This window comes from Drosophila erecta, unplaced genomic scaffold (assembly GCF_003286155.1).
Source record: "Drosophila erecta strain 14021-0224.00,06,07 unplaced genomic scaffold, DereRS2 tig00000021-arrow-pilon, whole genome shotgun sequence".
NCBI classification, from domain to species: Eukaryota; Metazoa; Arthropoda; class Insecta; order Diptera; family Drosophilidae; genus Drosophila; species Drosophila erecta.
The window spans coordinates 21469010-21485179 of NW_020825198.1; the positions used below are offsets into that span (position 1 = coordinate 21469010).

General features: G+C 38.5%; 7 protein-coding genes across 9 annotated transcripts; 4 read left to right on the forward strand and 3 right to left on the reverse strand.

Annotated features, from left to right (window-relative positions):
- Positions 1-54: 54 nt before the first annotated feature.
- On the reverse strand, positions 55-1185 carry LOC6543881 (protein ARV1). The gene is made up of 4 exons (XM_001973604.3): positions 1000-1185; positions 824-943; positions 627-765; positions 55-561 (listed from the first exon to the last, which is right to left on the reverse strand). Exons 1-4 carry the CDS (start codon positions 1090-1092, stop codon positions 194-196), a joined length of 720 nt encoding a protein of 239 aa, XP_001973640.1. The 5' UTR covers positions 1093-1185; the 3' UTR covers positions 55-193.
- A 1514-nt stretch (positions 1186-2699) lies between these two features.
- Positions 2700-5542, reverse strand: LOC6543882 (probable E3 ubiquitin-protein ligase makorin-1). 2 transcript variants are annotated; one of them, XM_015157451.2, is made up of 4 exons: positions 5355-5542; positions 4160-4981; positions 3656-3929; positions 2700-3504 (listed from the first exon to the last, which is right to left on the reverse strand). In XM_015157451.2, the coding sequence occupies exons 2-4, from the start codon at positions 4915-4917 to the stop codon at positions 3400-3402; spliced, it is 1137 nt and encodes a 378-aa protein (XP_015012937.1). In that variant the 5' UTR covers positions 4918-4981; positions 5355-5542; the 3' UTR covers positions 2700-3399. The 2 variants fall into 2 exon arrangements, with proteins under 2 accessions (XP_015012937.1, XP_001973641.1); XM_001973605.3 differs by lacking the exon at positions 5355-5542 and adding an exon at positions 5078-5324.
- A 918-nt stretch (positions 5543-6460) lies between these two features.
- On the forward strand, positions 6461-8411 carry LOC6543883 (pickpocket protein 28). Of its 2 annotated transcripts, none has more exons than XM_001973606.2 (6): positions 6461-6614; positions 6674-6773; positions 6831-7091; positions 7157-7367; positions 7429-8014; positions 8299-8411. In XM_001973606.2, the coding sequence occupies exons 1-6, from the start codon at positions 6461-6463 to the stop codon at positions 8409-8411; spliced, it is 1425 nt and encodes a 474-aa protein (XP_001973642.2). The 2 variants fall into 2 exon arrangements, with proteins under 2 accessions (XP_001973642.2, XP_015014150.1); XM_015158664.2 differs by lacking the exon at positions 8299-8411 and having other exon boundaries at positions 7429-7909; positions 7971-8045.
- A 170-nt stretch (positions 8412-8581) lies between these two features.
- LOC6543884 (26S proteasome non-ATPase regulatory subunit 4) lies at positions 8582-10156 on the forward strand. The gene is made up of 3 exons (XM_001973607.3): positions 8582-8708; positions 8810-8950; positions 9012-10156. The coding sequence occupies exons 1-3, from the start codon at positions 8683-8685 to the stop codon at positions 10033-10035; spliced, it is 1191 nt and encodes a 396-aa protein (XP_001973643.1). The 5' UTR covers positions 8582-8682; the 3' UTR covers positions 10036-10156.
- A 427-nt stretch (positions 10157-10583) lies between these two features.
- On the reverse strand, positions 10584-11088 carry LOC6543885. Its single transcript, XM_001973608.3, has 2 exons — positions 10868-11088; positions 10584-10787 (listed from the first exon to the last, which is right to left on the reverse strand). Exons 1-2 carry the CDS (start codon positions 10976-10978, stop codon positions 10692-10694), a joined length of 207 nt encoding a protein of 68 aa, XP_001973644.1. The 5' UTR covers positions 10979-11088; the 3' UTR covers positions 10584-10691.
- A 405-nt stretch (positions 11089-11493) lies between these two features.
- On the forward strand, positions 11494-12368 carry LOC6543886 (V-type proton ATPase subunit e). Its single transcript, XM_001973609.3, has 3 exons — positions 11494-11753; positions 11812-11859; positions 11960-12368. Exons 1-3 carry the CDS (start codon positions 11659-11661, stop codon positions 12084-12086), a joined length of 270 nt encoding a protein of 89 aa, XP_001973645.1. The 5' UTR covers positions 11494-11658; the 3' UTR covers positions 12087-12368.
- Positions 12369-14862: 2494 nt separating this feature from the next.
- On the forward strand, positions 14863-15512 carry LOC6543895. Its single transcript, XM_001973610.2, has one exon. The coding sequence runs from the start codon at positions 14965-14967 to the stop codon at positions 15439-15441; it is 477 nt and encodes a 158-aa protein (XP_001973646.1). The 5' UTR covers positions 14863-14964; the 3' UTR covers positions 15442-15512.
- The last annotated feature ends 658 nt before the right edge of the window (positions 15513-16170 follow it).

Genomic DNA, 16170 nt, shown 5'->3' on the forward strand with positions numbered 1-16170 from the left:
TCGATATTTCTTTTCGATTAACTTGGGTCATAAGCAATAAAATCATCAATAAAATTTGACTACAAAATTAGCTTGGTTTTTTATTGTATGTTTTTGTCACTTATTTCCGAGTGAAGTTGTTAAATAAGATGTACACAGGAATTTGTTTAAACATTTTCAGTCTTTTATAAACAATTGCCTAAACAATTTTCCCTTAAGTAAAATGCTCCTCCAGAACGAGTGAGACAAACTGCCTAGCAGTTTCCTTGAAGGCAAAAGCAATAACTACCAAAGTAAGTGCCCACCACCGCAGGTTCTTCCTAGTGGCTCCGACTGCCTCGTAAGCGAGGACCAGGGAGCATAGGTGATGGCCCATGACCAGGAGATGGTGCAAGTTCCGGCCAAAAACAGTAGTATTATTTCGCCATACCAAAATGGGCAGAAGAAAGAACTTGGACAGGTTGGAGATCAGCACCACTTTGAATATGATTAAAGTAAAACTTCGAAAACCCTTTTTCTGCATCCAATCAATACTCAGAGTGGCGGTGATTATCAACAGCAATAAAGTCATGAACATGTAATCTATAAAATTGAGAAATTGATTAAGGTAAGTCCTTGCTTTGATTACAAAAATTAAAGTTAAATACCTCCCATATTTTGAAGTGTATATGTGTAAAAGCCCTTTTCATGGACGTGTAAAGCGCCATTCGGAGGGTCGGCCACTTTTTGGCGGCAAAGTGCAAAGGATTCCAGGAGCAGCACGACCAGTGAAACCTTCCAGTAGAGCTATAACATAGCATACAATTTAGAGCATTACACCGAAAGGACATTCGCACCTCGTCACCTTAAAGTCTCCATTGTATATTATGTGCCGGAAGGCGCACGAATCTAATAGTAGGGCATCTATTAATATGATAAACTCTTCGAACTCAATGTATTTATCCGTGATTTGGTGACATTTGTCCTGTGGAATAGTATTTTAATTAAATATAACGATGGTTATCTTCATTATTTTCTTACGCATTGAGTGGCTTTCATGGTATTGCTGTATTTCTTGAACAGTTCTTTTGCTCTGTGTCCACAATTAACGCAGACAAACCGCTTTTCTGTCATTGTGCAGCCAATTCAAAATTTAATTTGTATGCCTGAAAAACAAACATTTGGATCTATCAGCTGATTAGTATAACCGTTCCCACAGAACCCAATAATACGGCAGTGCACTTTTTACCGTTAAAAGCTGAAAAATACTGGTCTGCTTCAAATTCAAATGCCTTAAAATGTTCAATGCTAATTTCAAAATTTTGAGATCTTATATAAATAACGTTAATTTCTTACGTTGGTAATTCAAGTGATTTAGTTCAAAAATTATTAGGTTGTCAGATTGTTCAAAGGCAAAGTCAAACTTTTAACTTTTTATACAATTTATACTTTATTTAATTTAAAATAAAAGAATTATGGTTTATTGTTAAAAATAAGAAAAGAAGAAGGGACTGTTACAGGAACATCCTAAAATTCCTTTAAATTGTTTAGAAAACCAAAAACTGAAAATATTCTGCGAACTATGTTTACATTTTAATTTTTAATTATAAAATTGTCCTAGTATTAAGCTCTACGTCAGCTTTATGCAATAACATTAGGTACAATTAAAAACCACAATTTTGAAAACTTAAGACAAAGCTATTAAAACTTTTAAAATGGGATAAAATACTTACCAAATGTAACGTTACGAGTACTATAAAATTCATATGATAAAGTCTGCTAAAGAAAGTCAGAATAAAGTGCCTACATCAGAGATCCGCCTTGAAATTGTTTCATTTTTTATTTATTCCATTCCTGCGTTTTATTATTAACATAATATTACAAATTTTATTTTTAATCTAATCTAGGTACAACTTCAGCCAGATTGGTTATGTTTTGTTTTGAACAATTTTTAAAATGGGAAATGGCACAATTAGTATTCGATTCAAGGCTCATGTATAATTTATTTATAATTTATTTAACCGGACCCCGAATATTTTCTAACAATTGTTAGTTAGTAACTGCAAAGTATTTTGATTTACGAGTTTATTCTGTTCAATAATTTATTTTGTAATCCAGTTCAAAAATTAAATAAAAATATCACTTCTGGATAGGTTCAGCTATTTTGCAATTCGTATCGGACAAACTTATAATTTCACAGAAAATTTAGTTACTACACTTATATTTCTAACATTACGCTCTCTCATTATCATGCGATGAGGTTACTTCCAGCAAATTCCTACGAGGGTCCTTAATGAGATGACATCGGAGGAAGGGAAGATTAGAACAAAGGCATTGCGTTGCAGCATTTGCGATAGCATGTATTTGATAAAGAGAAACTTCATTCTATATCATACTTCAACGACCATATTTAAGTTTTTAAAACTATGTACTTATTTCCAATTACTCATAAGATATTTGTTGTTTGTCAACTAGAATCACATACAAATGGGCTCGAATTGTTGAACCCGAATCTATGCAATTATTGAGATTTTCATGTTACTGTTCATCATTTTAGATTTTGGATTTCAAACATGTTGGGTTTATATGTAATTCCCTTTGTATATTTAATTGTTGCTTTTCCCATGGACAACACATTACATTTGTATCAGTAAAAATAAAACATTTTAAAGAGGTACATTTCGAAAGTATTAACTTAAAATCCATATACAGTAAAGATGTTATACATATCATATTTGTAGTGGATTGGGTATTACGCTTGTGGCCAACAATTACAATTATACTGAATTATAGGTATGCAACAGTAATACTCTAACACAAAGGCTCATAACAATAACAAAAATTTCATTCATCGGCGAAAGGGAATAGTTTCTGCTTGGTTCGATACATTGACTCATTCGATGTTGAATGTATGCGCAAGTATCCAGATAGACGTGCTCATGTGGATTGCTATGTGCGTTTCACTTAGTTGTAGTTGTTAAACTTCAAAAAATGAGTAGAAAACCGATTATAGAATGTATGCATTTTTATCTTTACAATTCAGTCTGAAAGCCATAATTTACATGTTTTATATCACCTATTTTCAAAATGTACTGTTTCCTGCTTGTTTAACTCTAAAATTGTGTATAGAAATTTAATGATATATTAATGTTCCTTGAGGTTTAGGTTAAACCACTTGTTAAAGGTATTAAATGTAATTTAATTCAATACAAGTACGGAAAGTTGCTGTAAATTTCGTTGCATTAAGTGGAGAATAAATATTATGTAACCTAAATTTGGTACCCAAATACATTATTTTGTTTAATTTCGCATTCGATATTTGGTTCAGTATCGTTTATATATATCGTGTGAATATTGTTTACGTGTTTCTGGGACTTTATATCCAAATTTGTATGCTTTTGGGCTGTTTTTGCTTTTTTTGTTTCCTTCTGCTTCAGAAGCTTAGTCTTCATCCGAGTAATCGGAACTTTCGGAACTAGTGATATCACTTGAAAACATCTCCAGCCAATGATAATCACGCCGATCTAAGTAGTCCCATAGATAGATCTATAACAGATGATATATTTATTTTAGTGACCTTTTTAAACAATTTTATGTTAGTTTGTCCCAATTTCTCAATTAACTACTGAAATAATCCTTTAAATAAAAATATAAGGAGCATAGCTTTTACAAGCTCGGTTTCAAATTTTGTACTCACATCAAGTAAATCGATTATTTGATGCTGGCTCTGTAACTTCCGAGTGCGCTTCGGCAAACCCACATCGACGATATCTCCGTTGGGCAGGGCGTGCTTGTAGAAACACTTGTTACCAAAGGGACACTTGCCCTCTCCTTTTTTGAAGTATTTACAGTCCTTTGCTCCCAATGCGGCGCGGTAATCGTTGAGCAATTTGTCCTTTTCCTCCTTGGTCTCCATCCAGAACGCACTGGGACACACAAAATCCGAGGACACGCGACATTCAGGGCAAGCTCTACAGATTAACAATGAAATTATTTCTGTTTTACAAATACTAAAGTCTAGTTGGTTTAGTTGTTTATAAAATTTGTTAGTCGTTCCATTCCATGAATAATTTGTATCTATACAGACTCGAGCCTTTATGACTCATGTTTTGTTTGGATATCAACAAATAAATTTGGTTGGGACTACCAACAGAGAACAAAATGGCCGTCAAGTTACGTTGTTTCACAAGCATTCACTTACCGCGTTACTTTGTGCTCAAACTGTTTGTCCTGGCGCCATTTGCGAATGCACTCCAAGCAGAATATGTGGTTGCAGTTAGACAGGATGCCGAAGCGCTTTTCCCGTCCCGCCTTCTCCATAATCGTGTTTAGGCAGATGCCGCACGTCTTGTCCTTGGATCTGGCTATGGCGAAGGACAGCTCCATGGCCTGTTCGTGCTGCTGCAGGCACTCGCGCTTGTGACTTTTCCGCTGGACTTCATCCGTGGGATGCAGGCAATACTGGTCGCACATTTCGCACAGCTCCATGTGAATGGGGTAGGCAGAGAATTCGCCCCAGGCGCTCTCCTCGGCATAGTGCGCTTTGTTCAGAGATGAAGGTCCGCCCACAACTTCGGCCCAGGAGATACCTGGGGTTAATGTATAGTAGCTAGCTCCAGCCTGCGCCTCAGAGTCGACAGTGGTCTCAATCTCGCTCTGTTCGTGATCAATATTGCGCTTTTGGCTAGGCACGAACACCGGAGCGTTCGCCCAGTTCCTCTGCTGACTGGAGATGCTGGCGCTGTGGCTGCCGCTGCTGCTACTGCTCGTACTGGGCTTCGGCAGAACGTCGGTGGCCACCTGCTGCTCGCACTCGGGGCGACCGCGGCTCAAGTCGTGGGAGAAGCGGCAAAGCTCCCCGAAGCGACAGATGCCGCGTACGTAGTAGCGGCAGATGGTCTGGCTCCGGCCAAGGGCCATGCCGCTGATGGCTGTATCGCTGGTGGTGACGGCACTCATTTCGCTACGATGATTGCAAAAGGGGTTTCGGGTTTTCAAATCACTGACAAGTCTGGACGACGACCTGAAAGCAAAGACGAGGGCTTAGCGATTGACACTGGGTAAATTCAGGGAAATGTGACCTCCAGTCTCAAGCGTTCTTACCCCCAAGTGAACATACCTACAGACACAGCCACTGCGTACATACGCAGATTTGGCTAAACAGAGCCCGTGCACACTTTAAACCTTAGTTGTTTGGCTGTTTTCGCCATCCTCAGCAGGAAACCACACGAAATGCAGTCGTGACAACTTCTGCATTTAAATTATCCCCTTAGCATAAGCGAAATATGCATTGTTAGTATGTATGCCAGTGTGTGGTTTCCTATACGCCTATGAACGTTGCGTTCTACAACTTCAAATTAACGCTTGCATTGCCTTCCTTGAATGTTTTACATTACCTGCTGGCTCCCAGTGACTGCGACTTCCTATAATCGAAGCTGGTTTAATGTCCGAAGCACTCACAGTTTTTTACTTTGTCGTTTTATGCACCTTGGATCACATTCACAATTTTTCCCGCAGTGTGACCAAAGTCATCGATGGTTAAATTCACACGCACAACAAACCGTTTAATCGCGAAATGTTTGAAGCTTAATTTTACAGGGAATCTGTGGAATGGAACAAGGGAATGAAATCGAAAACAAGTGAAGTCAAGTGCAGCGAATCGCGGTTATCAGATACCCGTTACTCAGCTAGTGGGAGTGCGACGCATAAATTTTATAATTTGTCTTAATGGCTTAATGTTTTTAGGTACTACATACTTTTCAACGAATCTAGTATACCCTTTTACTCTACGAGTTACGGTCATTGTTGTGTAAGGTAACAATAACAATAAGCATAATTTAAACGAAATACAAGTTTTTACACTGCTAATCACTATTTTATCAAACCTTAGAAAGGAATTCACTTATCGATAGGATTTATTTCTATCCAGCGTTTTATTTAATTAGTGTTAAAGGGTACATAATTAAGTACATATATGTTTAATTATTCTTACAAATGACGCAACATTAATGACATGAGCAGCGTAACTCCACACGAAAAAATAGGTTAGATATTTTACCTGCTCAAATTAAATTCTGTGAATAAAGAGAGAGCTGTTAATTATAACGTAGTTGCAACTTTATAAAAGCATTTATTTATTATATTATCGTTTTGAGTTAAAATGAAACATTCAATTCAAATTATCTCAATATATACATAAATGGTTCCGCGTGTGTAAATATGATATTTATGTGATTATAGAATTTACCTAGACATTTTCTTTGTGTAGCAGTAGGGCTTTAATGGACTTTCAAAATATATAAAAAAACAATTACTACAGTAAATTAAGACCACATTACAAGTAACCCTTTTGCAGTCACTCTGAAGTAATTAGAAGTACTCAGGTGAACAGTATTCGTACAATTCTTCAAACAGCCAGAACATGCGCTTGATAAAACAAAAACATGGAAAAATATGGAGTGTTAGCCGAAGAAGGGGGAACAGTTTCCTGAGGTGTACATCAATGGAAATGGTTAAATACGTTATTAGCGACAATAATTATTCTTGGTGGATAAAGCTTTACTTCGTCATTATTTTCACATTGGTTCTTTCTGTGGCTGTAAACTTGGCGGTTGGAATTTATAATAAGTGGGACAGCACACCTGTTATTATTGGAAGTAAATAAATTGTAACATATTATTTTTATAGATGTCAATACATTTTGATCTTTTCAAAGTTAGCTCTAAAATGACTCCCATTGATCAAATTCCGTTTCCGGCAATTACGGTTTGCAATATGAACCAGGCTAAAAAGTCGAAAGTGGAGCATTTAATGCCGTAAGTACACATTATTTAGTTCATACGGATACCCAATTGATTCATAAACGATATTAGAGGATCCGTAGGATACGCCATGCTCCAAAAGACCTGTTATAAGGAAACAAATTACTCGCAATACATGGATAATCACCACAGAAATGAAACATTTCCTAATTTCATATTGGATGTTTCTGAGAAGTGTTCAGACCTGATAGTATCCTGCATATTTCATCAACAAAGAATACCCTGCACTGACATCTTCAGAGAGACCTTCGTGGATGAAGGATTGTGTTGCATATTTAATATTTTGCATCCGTATTATCTTTATAAGTTCAAGTAAGGTTCAGCGAATCAGTGAAGGCCAAATCAACAAAAAAACCTACCCATTTATCCATTTAAAGATCACCCTATATTCGGGACTACACATCGTCCGACAGGTTTGCAGATATCGCCGTAGACTGGGATCCAATATCAGGCTATCCGCAAAGACTACCCTCAAGTTATTATCCCCGTCCAGGAGTAGGAGTTGGTGCCTCGATGGGTCTGCAAATTGTTCTCAACGGTCACGTCGACGACTATTTCTGCTCCTCCACAAACGGTCAAGGCTTTAAAGTAAGTTGTGTTATACGGCCAGTTTATGTTTTGGCCAGTTGATTTATACTTAACTTTTCAGGTACTCCTGTATAATCCGATAGACCAGCCGCGCATGAAGGAGTCGGGACTACCTGTGATGATTGGGCATCAGACGAGTTTTCGCATCATAGCTAGAAACGTTGAAGCTATACCTTCTATAAGAAATATTCACAGGACGAAACGCCAATGTATTTTTAGTGATGAACAGGAATTACTCTTTTACCGCTACTATACGCGCCGAAATTGCGAGGCAGAGTGCGACTCGAAGTTTTTTCTGAGACTCTGCAGTTGCATTCCCTATTACTTACCAATAATTTATCCCAACGCCTCAGTGTGCGATGTGTTCCACTTTGAATGTCTGAATCATGCAGAGTCCCAGATCTTTGACCTACAGAGCTCAGAGTGCAAGGAGCTTTGCCTGACAAGCTGCCACGATTTAATTTTCTTTCCCGATGCGTTTTCCACTCCATTTAGCCAAAAGGACGTCAAGGCACAGACCAACCACTTAATGAATATGTCAAGTGATTACATACGCCAAAACTTGGCGGTAGTAAACTTCTTTCATACCGACAACTACTTCAGAAGTAGTGTAATGACTTCGTATACCGGACCAACTGAATATATGGGTATGATATCTTTTATGTTATTTAGATCTCAGTATAGAGTAATATTCATCATGAGGCTCACTATCCGAGTCGATCAGGGATGTCCGTTCGTCTGATCGTCTGATCGTCTAAACGTCCAGATGTTTTAACTCGAAGGGAGTTTCAACACGAACTGCTTATTGATAATCCAAAATCAATAAAAACATATTATACAAATTTCATCTTGAGATTGTTCACAGACTATCGGTAATCTGATTTTTGAGACAGCTGACTAAACCCTTCTATCTTTCCTTCATCTTTTCCAGCGTCAACTGGTGGCATTATGAGCTTAATGATTGGATTTAGTGTAATATTCATTGCTGAGATTGTATATATAATTTTCTTCGCTTTAACATTATTGCTTTTTTTAATGTTCTGATTATGTGTACTTTTCGGCTTCAGTGAATAAAATAAACTTTTTTAAATATGTCACAAAATGTAAGTTAATTTAAGCGAGGGAAATTGACTTTACATAAAGGTTTGGTGTAGAATAACGAAAAAAATGTAATTCAATAGAATGGAACAAAAATCCTGCAAGACCCGAACGGTCATACAAAGCAGACATTTTAATACCGATTGCTCAAACAACACATCACTTGGCAACCCTGGAATTACAGTTCAGTGGCAAAGTGACAAGCAAAAATACGAAAATGGTTCTGGAGAGTACAATGATATGGTAAATTATTGTTTTTTGACCAATACGAAGAGGATTTGCAAGTTATTACGTACTGCTTGCGATGGCACACGGCCCGACACTCATAATTCCCACTTTTCCAGCTTTGATAACAGCGACTACCAGCGCAACGGAGATTACTTTCCCACTCGTCTCAACGTCCAGAAGGATGGCATCAATCTGGTCTGTTTGACCAAGCTGCGTTCCAATCCCGAGAACAATGTGGGTCTGATGACTCTGTCCAAGTGAGTGTGGAGCTGTCTGTGGCTATGCCAAATATTCATTATGTCCTTGTTTATCCCTCAGCACCGTTGAAGTGCTGGCCACTCTTACTAGCGATGTAGGCCGGATTTTCTCAAAGATGCATCTGGTTCAGCCAAAGGGCGAGATAAACCTCCTGACCGGAATCCGAATTGCCCATCTTGTTCTGAAGCATCGCCAGGGCAAGAACCACAAGATGCGCATCGTGGTCTTTGTGGGTTCTCCCATCAATCACGAGGAGGGCGATCTAGTGAAGCAGGCCAAGCGCCTCAAGAAGGAGAAGGTCAACGTAGACATAGTTAGCTTCGGCGATCATGGCAACAACAACGAGACTCTCACCGCATTTATCAACGCGCTGAACGGCAAGGACGGCACTGGTTCCCATTTGGTCAGCGTGCCTCGGGGATCCGCTTTATCGGATGCCTTGTTGTCGTCACCCATCATCCAGGGCGAAGACGGCATGGGCGGAGCTGGCCTGGGCGGAAACGTCTTCGAATTTGGTGTAGATCCCAACGAGGACCCCGAACTGGCCCTTGCCTTGCGTGTGTCTATGGAGGAGCAACGGCAGCGCCAGGAGAGCGAGCAACGTCGCGCCAATCCCGATGGGGCTCCACCGACTGGTGGCGATGCTGGTGGTGGAGGCGGCGTTTCGGGATCTGGACCTGGAAACGAAGAAAGTGCCGGAGCAGACAATGAGGCCAACACTGAGGAGGCCATGCTGCAGCGTGCCCTGGCCCTGTCCACCGAAACACCCGAGGACAACTTGCCCGACTTTGCTAACATGACTGAGGAGGAACAGATTGCCTTCGCTATGCAGATGTCCATGCAGGATGCTCCCGACGACACTGTTACCCAGCAAGCAAAGCGCCCAAAGACGGACGAGACAAACGCCCCCATGGACGTGGACGAGGACTACTCGGAGGTGATCGGTGACCCGGCCTTCCTGCAGAGCGTGCTGGAGAATCTGCCTGGTGTTGATCCCCAATCAGAGGCGGTGCGCGATGCTGTCGGTTCACTCAACAAGGACAAGGACAAAAAGGGCGACGGCAAGGACTCGCAGAAAAAATAAACCGCATCTATGATTATATCTAATAAGCTCGTTTAAAGCATTTGTATGCCCATTTAAATCATTTGTAGCCCTCTTTCAAATTATGCTTCAAGTGAAAATATATAAACAAATACACACGAAATGCTGCTGACCTAATTGACTTTGCGAGGGTCTGTTCTTCCTCTGAAAACCTAATAATAATATAATATCCCCAACATCTCGACATTCATACGGACTCATTCGACTCGGCTAGTGATCCTGGTCAAGAATGTATATCCTTTACATGTGTCATACATTTCGACGAATCTAGTAGACCCCCTTAATCTACAAGTAATGGCTATGGTTAACGTACATAAATTTGATTAAGGATTTAAAGTTAATGAGCTGAACGGGTTTCATTGTGCAGGGTTCGGAATATAACACTCTAAGGACTTAAGCCCTGTCGTACTGAGTTACAAAGGTAATACCATATATCAGTCAGCCTTGAGTATATTGTTTTTGAGAAGCTGCTGCTTTAAGTAAGGCACACTTTTAGTTACATCATGATCAGCGATAAATAATAAAATCAGTTTGTGGCCCAATGCGTTATAGTTTATTTCCCTTTAGCAGGGGCACTATTTATGTATTGATGCTCTTTACTTTACAGGGTATTAACTATGTGTGGTATCATATGCAGATTACTTGTCGCCCTTGTAGTCCCGGATGTGGTAAAGCACCCAGGCGGGAATGAACAGGGATGCAGCGCACATGCCGCCGCCGAGGATCAACTTCTCCTGTAATGCAAATAGCAATTGAAGGATTAGTTTTTCGCTTTGAGAATCACATCCTCGTTATGCAACTAGCTCAAACTTACGGCGGTGGAGACGTGCTGAGTCGGAGGTCCGGAGACGACCGACTGGCAACGGCTCTGCATGGCGCTACGAATAGCGGGGACCAGGAGGCGGGCAGCGCTGTTTTGGAACATTTTTACAAACTTTTTCGCAAAATACGCTGGCGTAAAATCAATGCTGTAAGGTTAGAATGCTTCTTCTTAACAATTTGCCATTCTCACTTTTTTAGAGATGGGGTTTCGCGAGACACGAATAGCTATCGCACCAAAAATGTAGGGTGTTTCCCGTGCAGTTAAATTGTTAAATGTTTAACTTTAATTGCTTACAAATAATGCTTTTATCAACCTAGAAAAAAAGAATTATGTTAATCGTGTTACCTAATGTCGGTATGATGACAATTTGTATTATTCGTTTAATAAAGTTTAATATTACAAAAATTACTTGAATTGAATAAAATAACATTATTTTATAATGTTTAACATAATTTCATGGAACAAAGTTTATTATATTATATTGAATTTATTGATATTGTACCTTTTTTAAATCTGATAAGTAAAAAATGATTTGTAGCTAATGAAATTTTCGCTTGTAAATATACAAAAATATCGGGAAAAAGAAGCCAAAGAAAGGCGGTCCAGGGAGACCATTTCGTACCATCGGATTCAAGCGATAGTCGCCCACGGTCCCACTGCTGCATGGGACATGTTCGTCATGTGATATTCGTTGCTCGAGAAAAAGTTCCGTGATCGCATTGTCCACCTTTTTATTTTTATTTTGCACGAAGCACTTTGCGTCGATCCTTTGAGCCTGCAAAATGGTTTCCGAGTGGGTGGCACCAATCGTAATCACCAGCATTTGGGCCTTCATTGGCATCATCTGCCCCTTCTTCGCCCGAGGGCCCAACAGAGGGTAAGCTGTTTACCCAACTTTAGTAGCTGTAGAACCAACTAATTTAACTATTTTGCAGAGTGACTCAATGCTGCCTGATGCTCACTGCAGCAACATGCTGGCTGTTGTAAGTAGATATGCATACACATGCATCTAAACGCTTGGTTCAGCTGGCCTATCCCAGTACTTCCTTTGAAAATGTTTATCAATGACCTTTTTCCTTGCAGCTGGCTGTGCTGCTACATGACGCAGCTAAACCCCCTGATCGGACCCAAACTGAGCATGAACGAAATCATGATCATGGCCCGCGAGTGGGGTAATGAGATCAAGGACACCATGGCTATCACCGCCTAACCCTAATGTATTCTTTTCACTTTTGTTATTGTTTCTTGTTCCCGGATGTTCCGACATTCTGTATTATTAATTTCCACATACTGTTCAAAGCATAAAATAAATTGTATTCGCGATCACGCTTTGGGCAAACACGTTGTAGAAAATCATAGATAAACAACATATTTGTATACTTAGTACGCGCAAAGATGTAAAGTTAGCCTTGACTTTTTGGCCAAGCATTCCCGATAATCGAGTGTCTTAAAATGAAGATTGAAAGCTAAAATAAAGTATATTTACACATAATTCTGTGTTCAATTAGTAAAGCGACTGTGCTTTAGAAACTATTATGCTGACTGCGGACGTAGAGGTTCCATGTTATCTACTTGAAGCATCCGCACTTTTCACTCTTAAAGTGTACCCTTATAAACTACAGAAACTAAATGGCGTAAGACGATCTAACCCAACGTGGAAGACTCTTAGATCTGTATGGAAGTTGACAATGGCAATATCCTCAGCGCAACATAATCCGATTCCACTGACGTAATGGGTAGGATTCGATGCATAGACGTGGCAACCTTGGTCCTACTGGAGTGAGATCCAATCTGAAAATTGGACTGTCGTGTGGATTATATCCAGCAATTGCAGCAAATGTGCTTGTGTTACATTCACCAAAACTGACTTACTTTTCTGGGGCATACAACGATAATCAAGCAGTCTGTACTTTCGAAGGCTGCAAGTATGTTCTGGCTTCTTTCTCAGAAACAAACTCTCGTTGTACAAAAAGGTTAGAATTTAAAAATCCACACTGAGACCGATTTGGAAGTATGCCTTGCAAGCCTACGGCAAAATGTTTATAATCCTTTAAAAAATAAGAGTAGCGCAAAGTAAAATCGTTAGAGCTATCAGTAATGCCGTGTATATAGTGTATGAGCACTAGATACATTGAATGAGTTTTTTAAATCTCAAAACTATGCATCTAGGAAATCACCTCTCGCATAAAGTGCCCTCAGAAAATCGAGTAAAGATCCCCAGACGATATATATAAATTAAAATACGAACTATAAATTTAATTTAAAATCTGTTATGCCTACACATCTACAGCCTGTTCAAGCTGCCAAATGTGAAGCAATATAAGATAAACTATAATCAAAACATCTTTTTTTGTTCTGCTTAAACTTTATAGGACATCGTTTTTTTTTTAGGCCAACTTTTTATAAAAAAAAACTAAATGATAGATGTATTTAAATTGCGACTTAGTAAATACAATATTAACAATTTATTTATGCGAATACAAAAATTGTAGTTTAATCTAGGATTTGGAAATATTTAAAAAATAAACGAACAAGTTTTAAAATTTAAGTTTATTAAAGCTTTTTTATTGCCAAATTAGCAATGCATAGTTTTCGGCGTAACTATATTATAGTATAGAAGTAGATAACAAAACAAAGAGCCTTTTTTATGCTTTCAGTATCTCGATAAAATATCCCAATGAATATTCAACAATATCCTTTAAGCCGCAATGAATGGAAATTGCTAATTATTAAATTCAAGACAATTACACATAACAATAGCACATATAATCATCGAAATAATTTTTTGTACACCTCAAATTCAAAAGAAAAATTGCAGAAATACCTCACTATTGGACTTATGTTTAAAACATTTTGGCAAGCTCCTCAAGACGCATAAAGCTACCCACTTCCACAACTTGGATGCCACAGTAAAATGTACATAAAATTCTAATTTGGATGCAAATACAGTACTTTGTGCGCATAGAAACACGTAATTACATTTAACAGTTTTCTTTGAATTTGAGATTCATTAGGATATAAAAACAAGATAGAATGCTATAGTCGAGTTCCCCTACTATTAGATACCCTTTACTCAGCTAGTTAAAGTGCGAATAAGAAATATCATAATTTTCTGGAATATCGGCAAAAAATTACGAATAAAATTAAGAAATGAAAAAAAAATTGATCAAAAGTGTGGGCGTGACAGTTTTGGGCGGCTTGCAGGCGGTAGAGTGGGCGGTAAATCGATAGGAATTTACAAGACTAATAAAAATATCAAATTTTTCAAGAGTGTGGCCGTGGAAGTTTTGTGCGGTTTGTGGGCGTGGCAACATTTGGAAATAAACTTGCGCTGCGTCTATGTCTCTGGAAGCTGGACGCTTAATCTCAACATTCTAGCTTTTGTAGTTCCTGAGATCGAGGCGTTCATACGGACAGACGGACATGGCCAGTTCGACTCGGCTATTGATCCTGATCAAGAATATTTATACTTTATATGGTCGGAAACGCTTCCTTCTGCCTGTTACAAACTTTTCAACGAATCTAGTATACCTTTTTACTCTACGAGTAACGTAAATATTTCCTACAGTTGTGTTCAAATAAAGTAGAGTTGGGACTATGGAATACCTGTTACTTGCACTAAGTGGTTACTTCACTGAGATTGAGCAGAGCTTTTAATATTGGTATGGTGTTAAATAATGAACACACTTCCGAGGTGTTTAGGCTGTTTTTGGTTGAATATTTTTGTACTGCAAACTATGTTGGTTGTGCTTCAAATATATTTGAAAACTTAAATTTTACACAAATTGTATAAGTCTGGGACTTCTAGAATATTTATCTAGCCAAAAGTAGACAAATAAAAATTAATATGGAACGTGACAATCTGTTAAAGAATTTGCTTTAAAACAAATTAAAAGTTATTACAGTTTTAAAATAACAGGGGTAGAAAGGTGTTGTAAAAAGAGCTTAAAAAAACAACAGGGGTGAAACTTATTTAAATTAAGTCACACATTTCCGTACCACAGTTGCTGATCAAGACTCCACAAGTCAGCATCACTAGCGTCCACCAGAAGTATTGTAAAAGAAAAAGTTTAATTTCGTTTGGCAACATGTTAAAATTTGTTTGCCTATTACCCATTATCACTATCGCTATACTTAAAATTACGCAGGCTCAAAGACCGTCTTTTGCTGGCTTAAGACCTCCAGGTGGACTAAGTCAGAAGGACAAATACTTCCAAACTAAGAATACAGCTGTGGAGAATTTCAATGGAGGTACAGGATCCATAGACCCAAATTTTTCGCAAAAGAAAATTATCAACCTTCCTTATGGAGCACCCCAAAGGCCGCCCATAGGAGTTCCGCTGGTTTATCCCTCCACTCCGCATAAGTTCTCAACTTCGCCCAGCCCTGTAGGATTTCCCACTTCAACTGCCCCAGATGACAGCCGACTTCCCATCGATGCCCGAGGTGATAGGGAATGGGTGAATAGATTGAGACAGCTGCCCTTGGACCAGCAGCCCTTCTGGCTTCTAAACTATCAAGCAATCGAAGCACTAAGGAACAGTTCCAGGCCCAATGTTGGTTAACGATTTTTGATGTTTTCATAATTATCTGTTTAATCAGAAAATAACTGAGAATAAAAAAATTAAAATTTCAATTAGTAACTTTTAAATATTGCCTGTTCTCAACATAGAGTTCATATGACTATACGGCAATTATCAGGAACGAAGGTTGGAAGGAACGAAAATCAATTAAATATGGCGACAAAGGGTGAATCTTGTGCCTTGATTATTTCCAAAAGCCCTGAGTTTATCTGGACATGTCCCTCCGTAATAACGGCGAGATCTCGGAAACTATAAGATAGAAAGCTAAGAATAGGCATGCAGATTCCAAAGAGTTTTCTCAAAGCGGTAGATCTAAAGTTTTTAATATCAGCCTCTTCAATTTAAAAAATGAGGTGTCAATTTAGGCGAGTTTCCTACAAGAAGTTGTTAAAGCTACCTCTAGACAGTACATCTATCTGTGATCTCAGGAACTATTAAAGCTATAAAGTTAAATTAAGATTAAGCCCAAGTTCGCTACGCCCACTCTTTTGAAAACATTGTTTTTATCTAAACACAAAACGTTCAACGCTGCCACGCCCACACTTAACAAATGTTTTCATATACATATTTAATTTTTTTTATTTCTTTCAAATTTCTATTGCTGTGCTAACAATCTGTTAAACGTGTTTTTATCTGTGGTATTTAAACAAAATAGCAGGCTATTGTATCCGTTAAAACTAACAGGTGCCCATTATAAATTTAGTCTGCCAG

What these genes read in the sequence shown, in the direction of transcription:
- LOC6543881 (XM_001973604.3), bottom strand. Translation starts at nt 1,092, where the DNA reads ATGACAGAAAAGCGGTTTGTCTGCGTTAATTGTGGACACAGAGCAAAA. An exon ending in CCATGAAAGCCACTCAATGC is followed by an intron (nt 944 to 999) that starts GTAAGAAAATAA and finishes ACTATTCCACAG; the next exon opens with GACAAATGTCACCAAATCAC. An exon ending in TATACAATGGAGACTTTAAG is followed by an intron (nt 766 to 823) that starts GTGACGAGGTGC and finishes GCTATGTTATAG; the next exon opens with CTCTACTGGAAGGTTTCACT.
- LOC6543882 (XM_015157451.2), bottom strand. Translation starts at nt 4,917, where the DNA reads ATGAGTGCCGTCACCACCAGCGATACAGCCATCAGCGGCATGGCCCTT. An exon ending in TTTGAGCACAAAGTAACGCG is followed by an intron (nt 3,930 to 4,159) that starts GTAAGTGAATGC and finishes GTTAATCTGTAG; the next exon opens with AGCTTGCCCTGAATGTCGCG. An exon ending in AAATAATCGATTTACTTGAT is followed by an intron (nt 3,505 to 3,655) that starts GTGAGTACAAAA and finishes CATCTGTTATAG; the next exon opens with ATCTATCTATGGGACTACTT.
- LOC6543883 (XM_001973606.2), top strand. Translation starts at nt 6,461, where the DNA reads ATGGAAATGGTTAAATACGTTATTAGCGACAATAATTATTCTTGGTGG. An exon ending in AAAGTGGAGCATTTAATGCC is followed by an intron (nt 6,774 to 6,830) that starts GTAAGTACACAT and finishes AAACGATATTAG; the next exon opens with AGGATCCGTAGGATACGCCA. An exon ending in TATTATCTTTATAAGTTCAA is followed by an intron (nt 7,092 to 7,156) that starts GTAAGGTTCAGC and finishes ATCCATTTAAAG; the next exon opens with ATCACCCTATATTCGGGACT.
- LOC6543884 (XM_001973607.3), top strand. Translation starts at nt 8,683, where the DNA reads ATGGTTCTGGAGAGTACAATGATATG. An exon ending in CTGGAGAGTACAATGATATG is followed by an intron (nt 8,709 to 8,809) that starts GTAAATTATTGT and finishes CCACTTTTCCAG; the next exon opens with CTTTGATAACAGCGACTACC. An exon ending in GGTCTGATGACTCTGTCCAA is followed by an intron (nt 8,951 to 9,011) that starts GTGAGTGTGGAG and finishes TTTATCCCTCAG; the next exon opens with CACCGTTGAAGTGCTGGCCA.
- LOC6543885 (XM_001973608.3), bottom strand. Translation starts at nt 10,978, where the DNA reads ATGTTCCAAAACAGCGCTGCCCGCCTCCTGGTCCCCGCTATTCGTAGC. An exon ending in CTCAGCACGTCTCCACCGCC is followed by an intron (nt 10,788 to 10,867) that starts GTAAGTTTGAGC and finishes TTTGCATTACAG; the next exon opens with GAGAAGTTGATCCTCGGCGG.
- LOC6543886 (XM_001973609.3), top strand. Translation starts at nt 11,659, where the DNA reads ATGGTTTCCGAGTGGGTGGCACCAATCGTAATCACCAGCATTTGGGCC. An exon ending in GCCCGAGGGCCCAACAGAGG is followed by an intron (nt 11,754 to 11,811) that starts GTAAGCTGTTTA and finishes ACTATTTTGCAG; the next exon opens with AGTGACTCAATGCTGCCTGA. An exon ending in GCAGCAACATGCTGGCTGTT is followed by an intron (nt 11,860 to 11,959) that starts GTAAGTAGATAT and finishes TTTTCCTTGCAG; the next exon opens with CTGGCTGTGCTGCTACATGA.
- LOC6543895 (XM_001973610.2), top strand. Translation starts at nt 14,965, where the DNA reads ATGTTAAAATTTGTTTGCCTATTACCCATTATCACTATCGCTATACTT.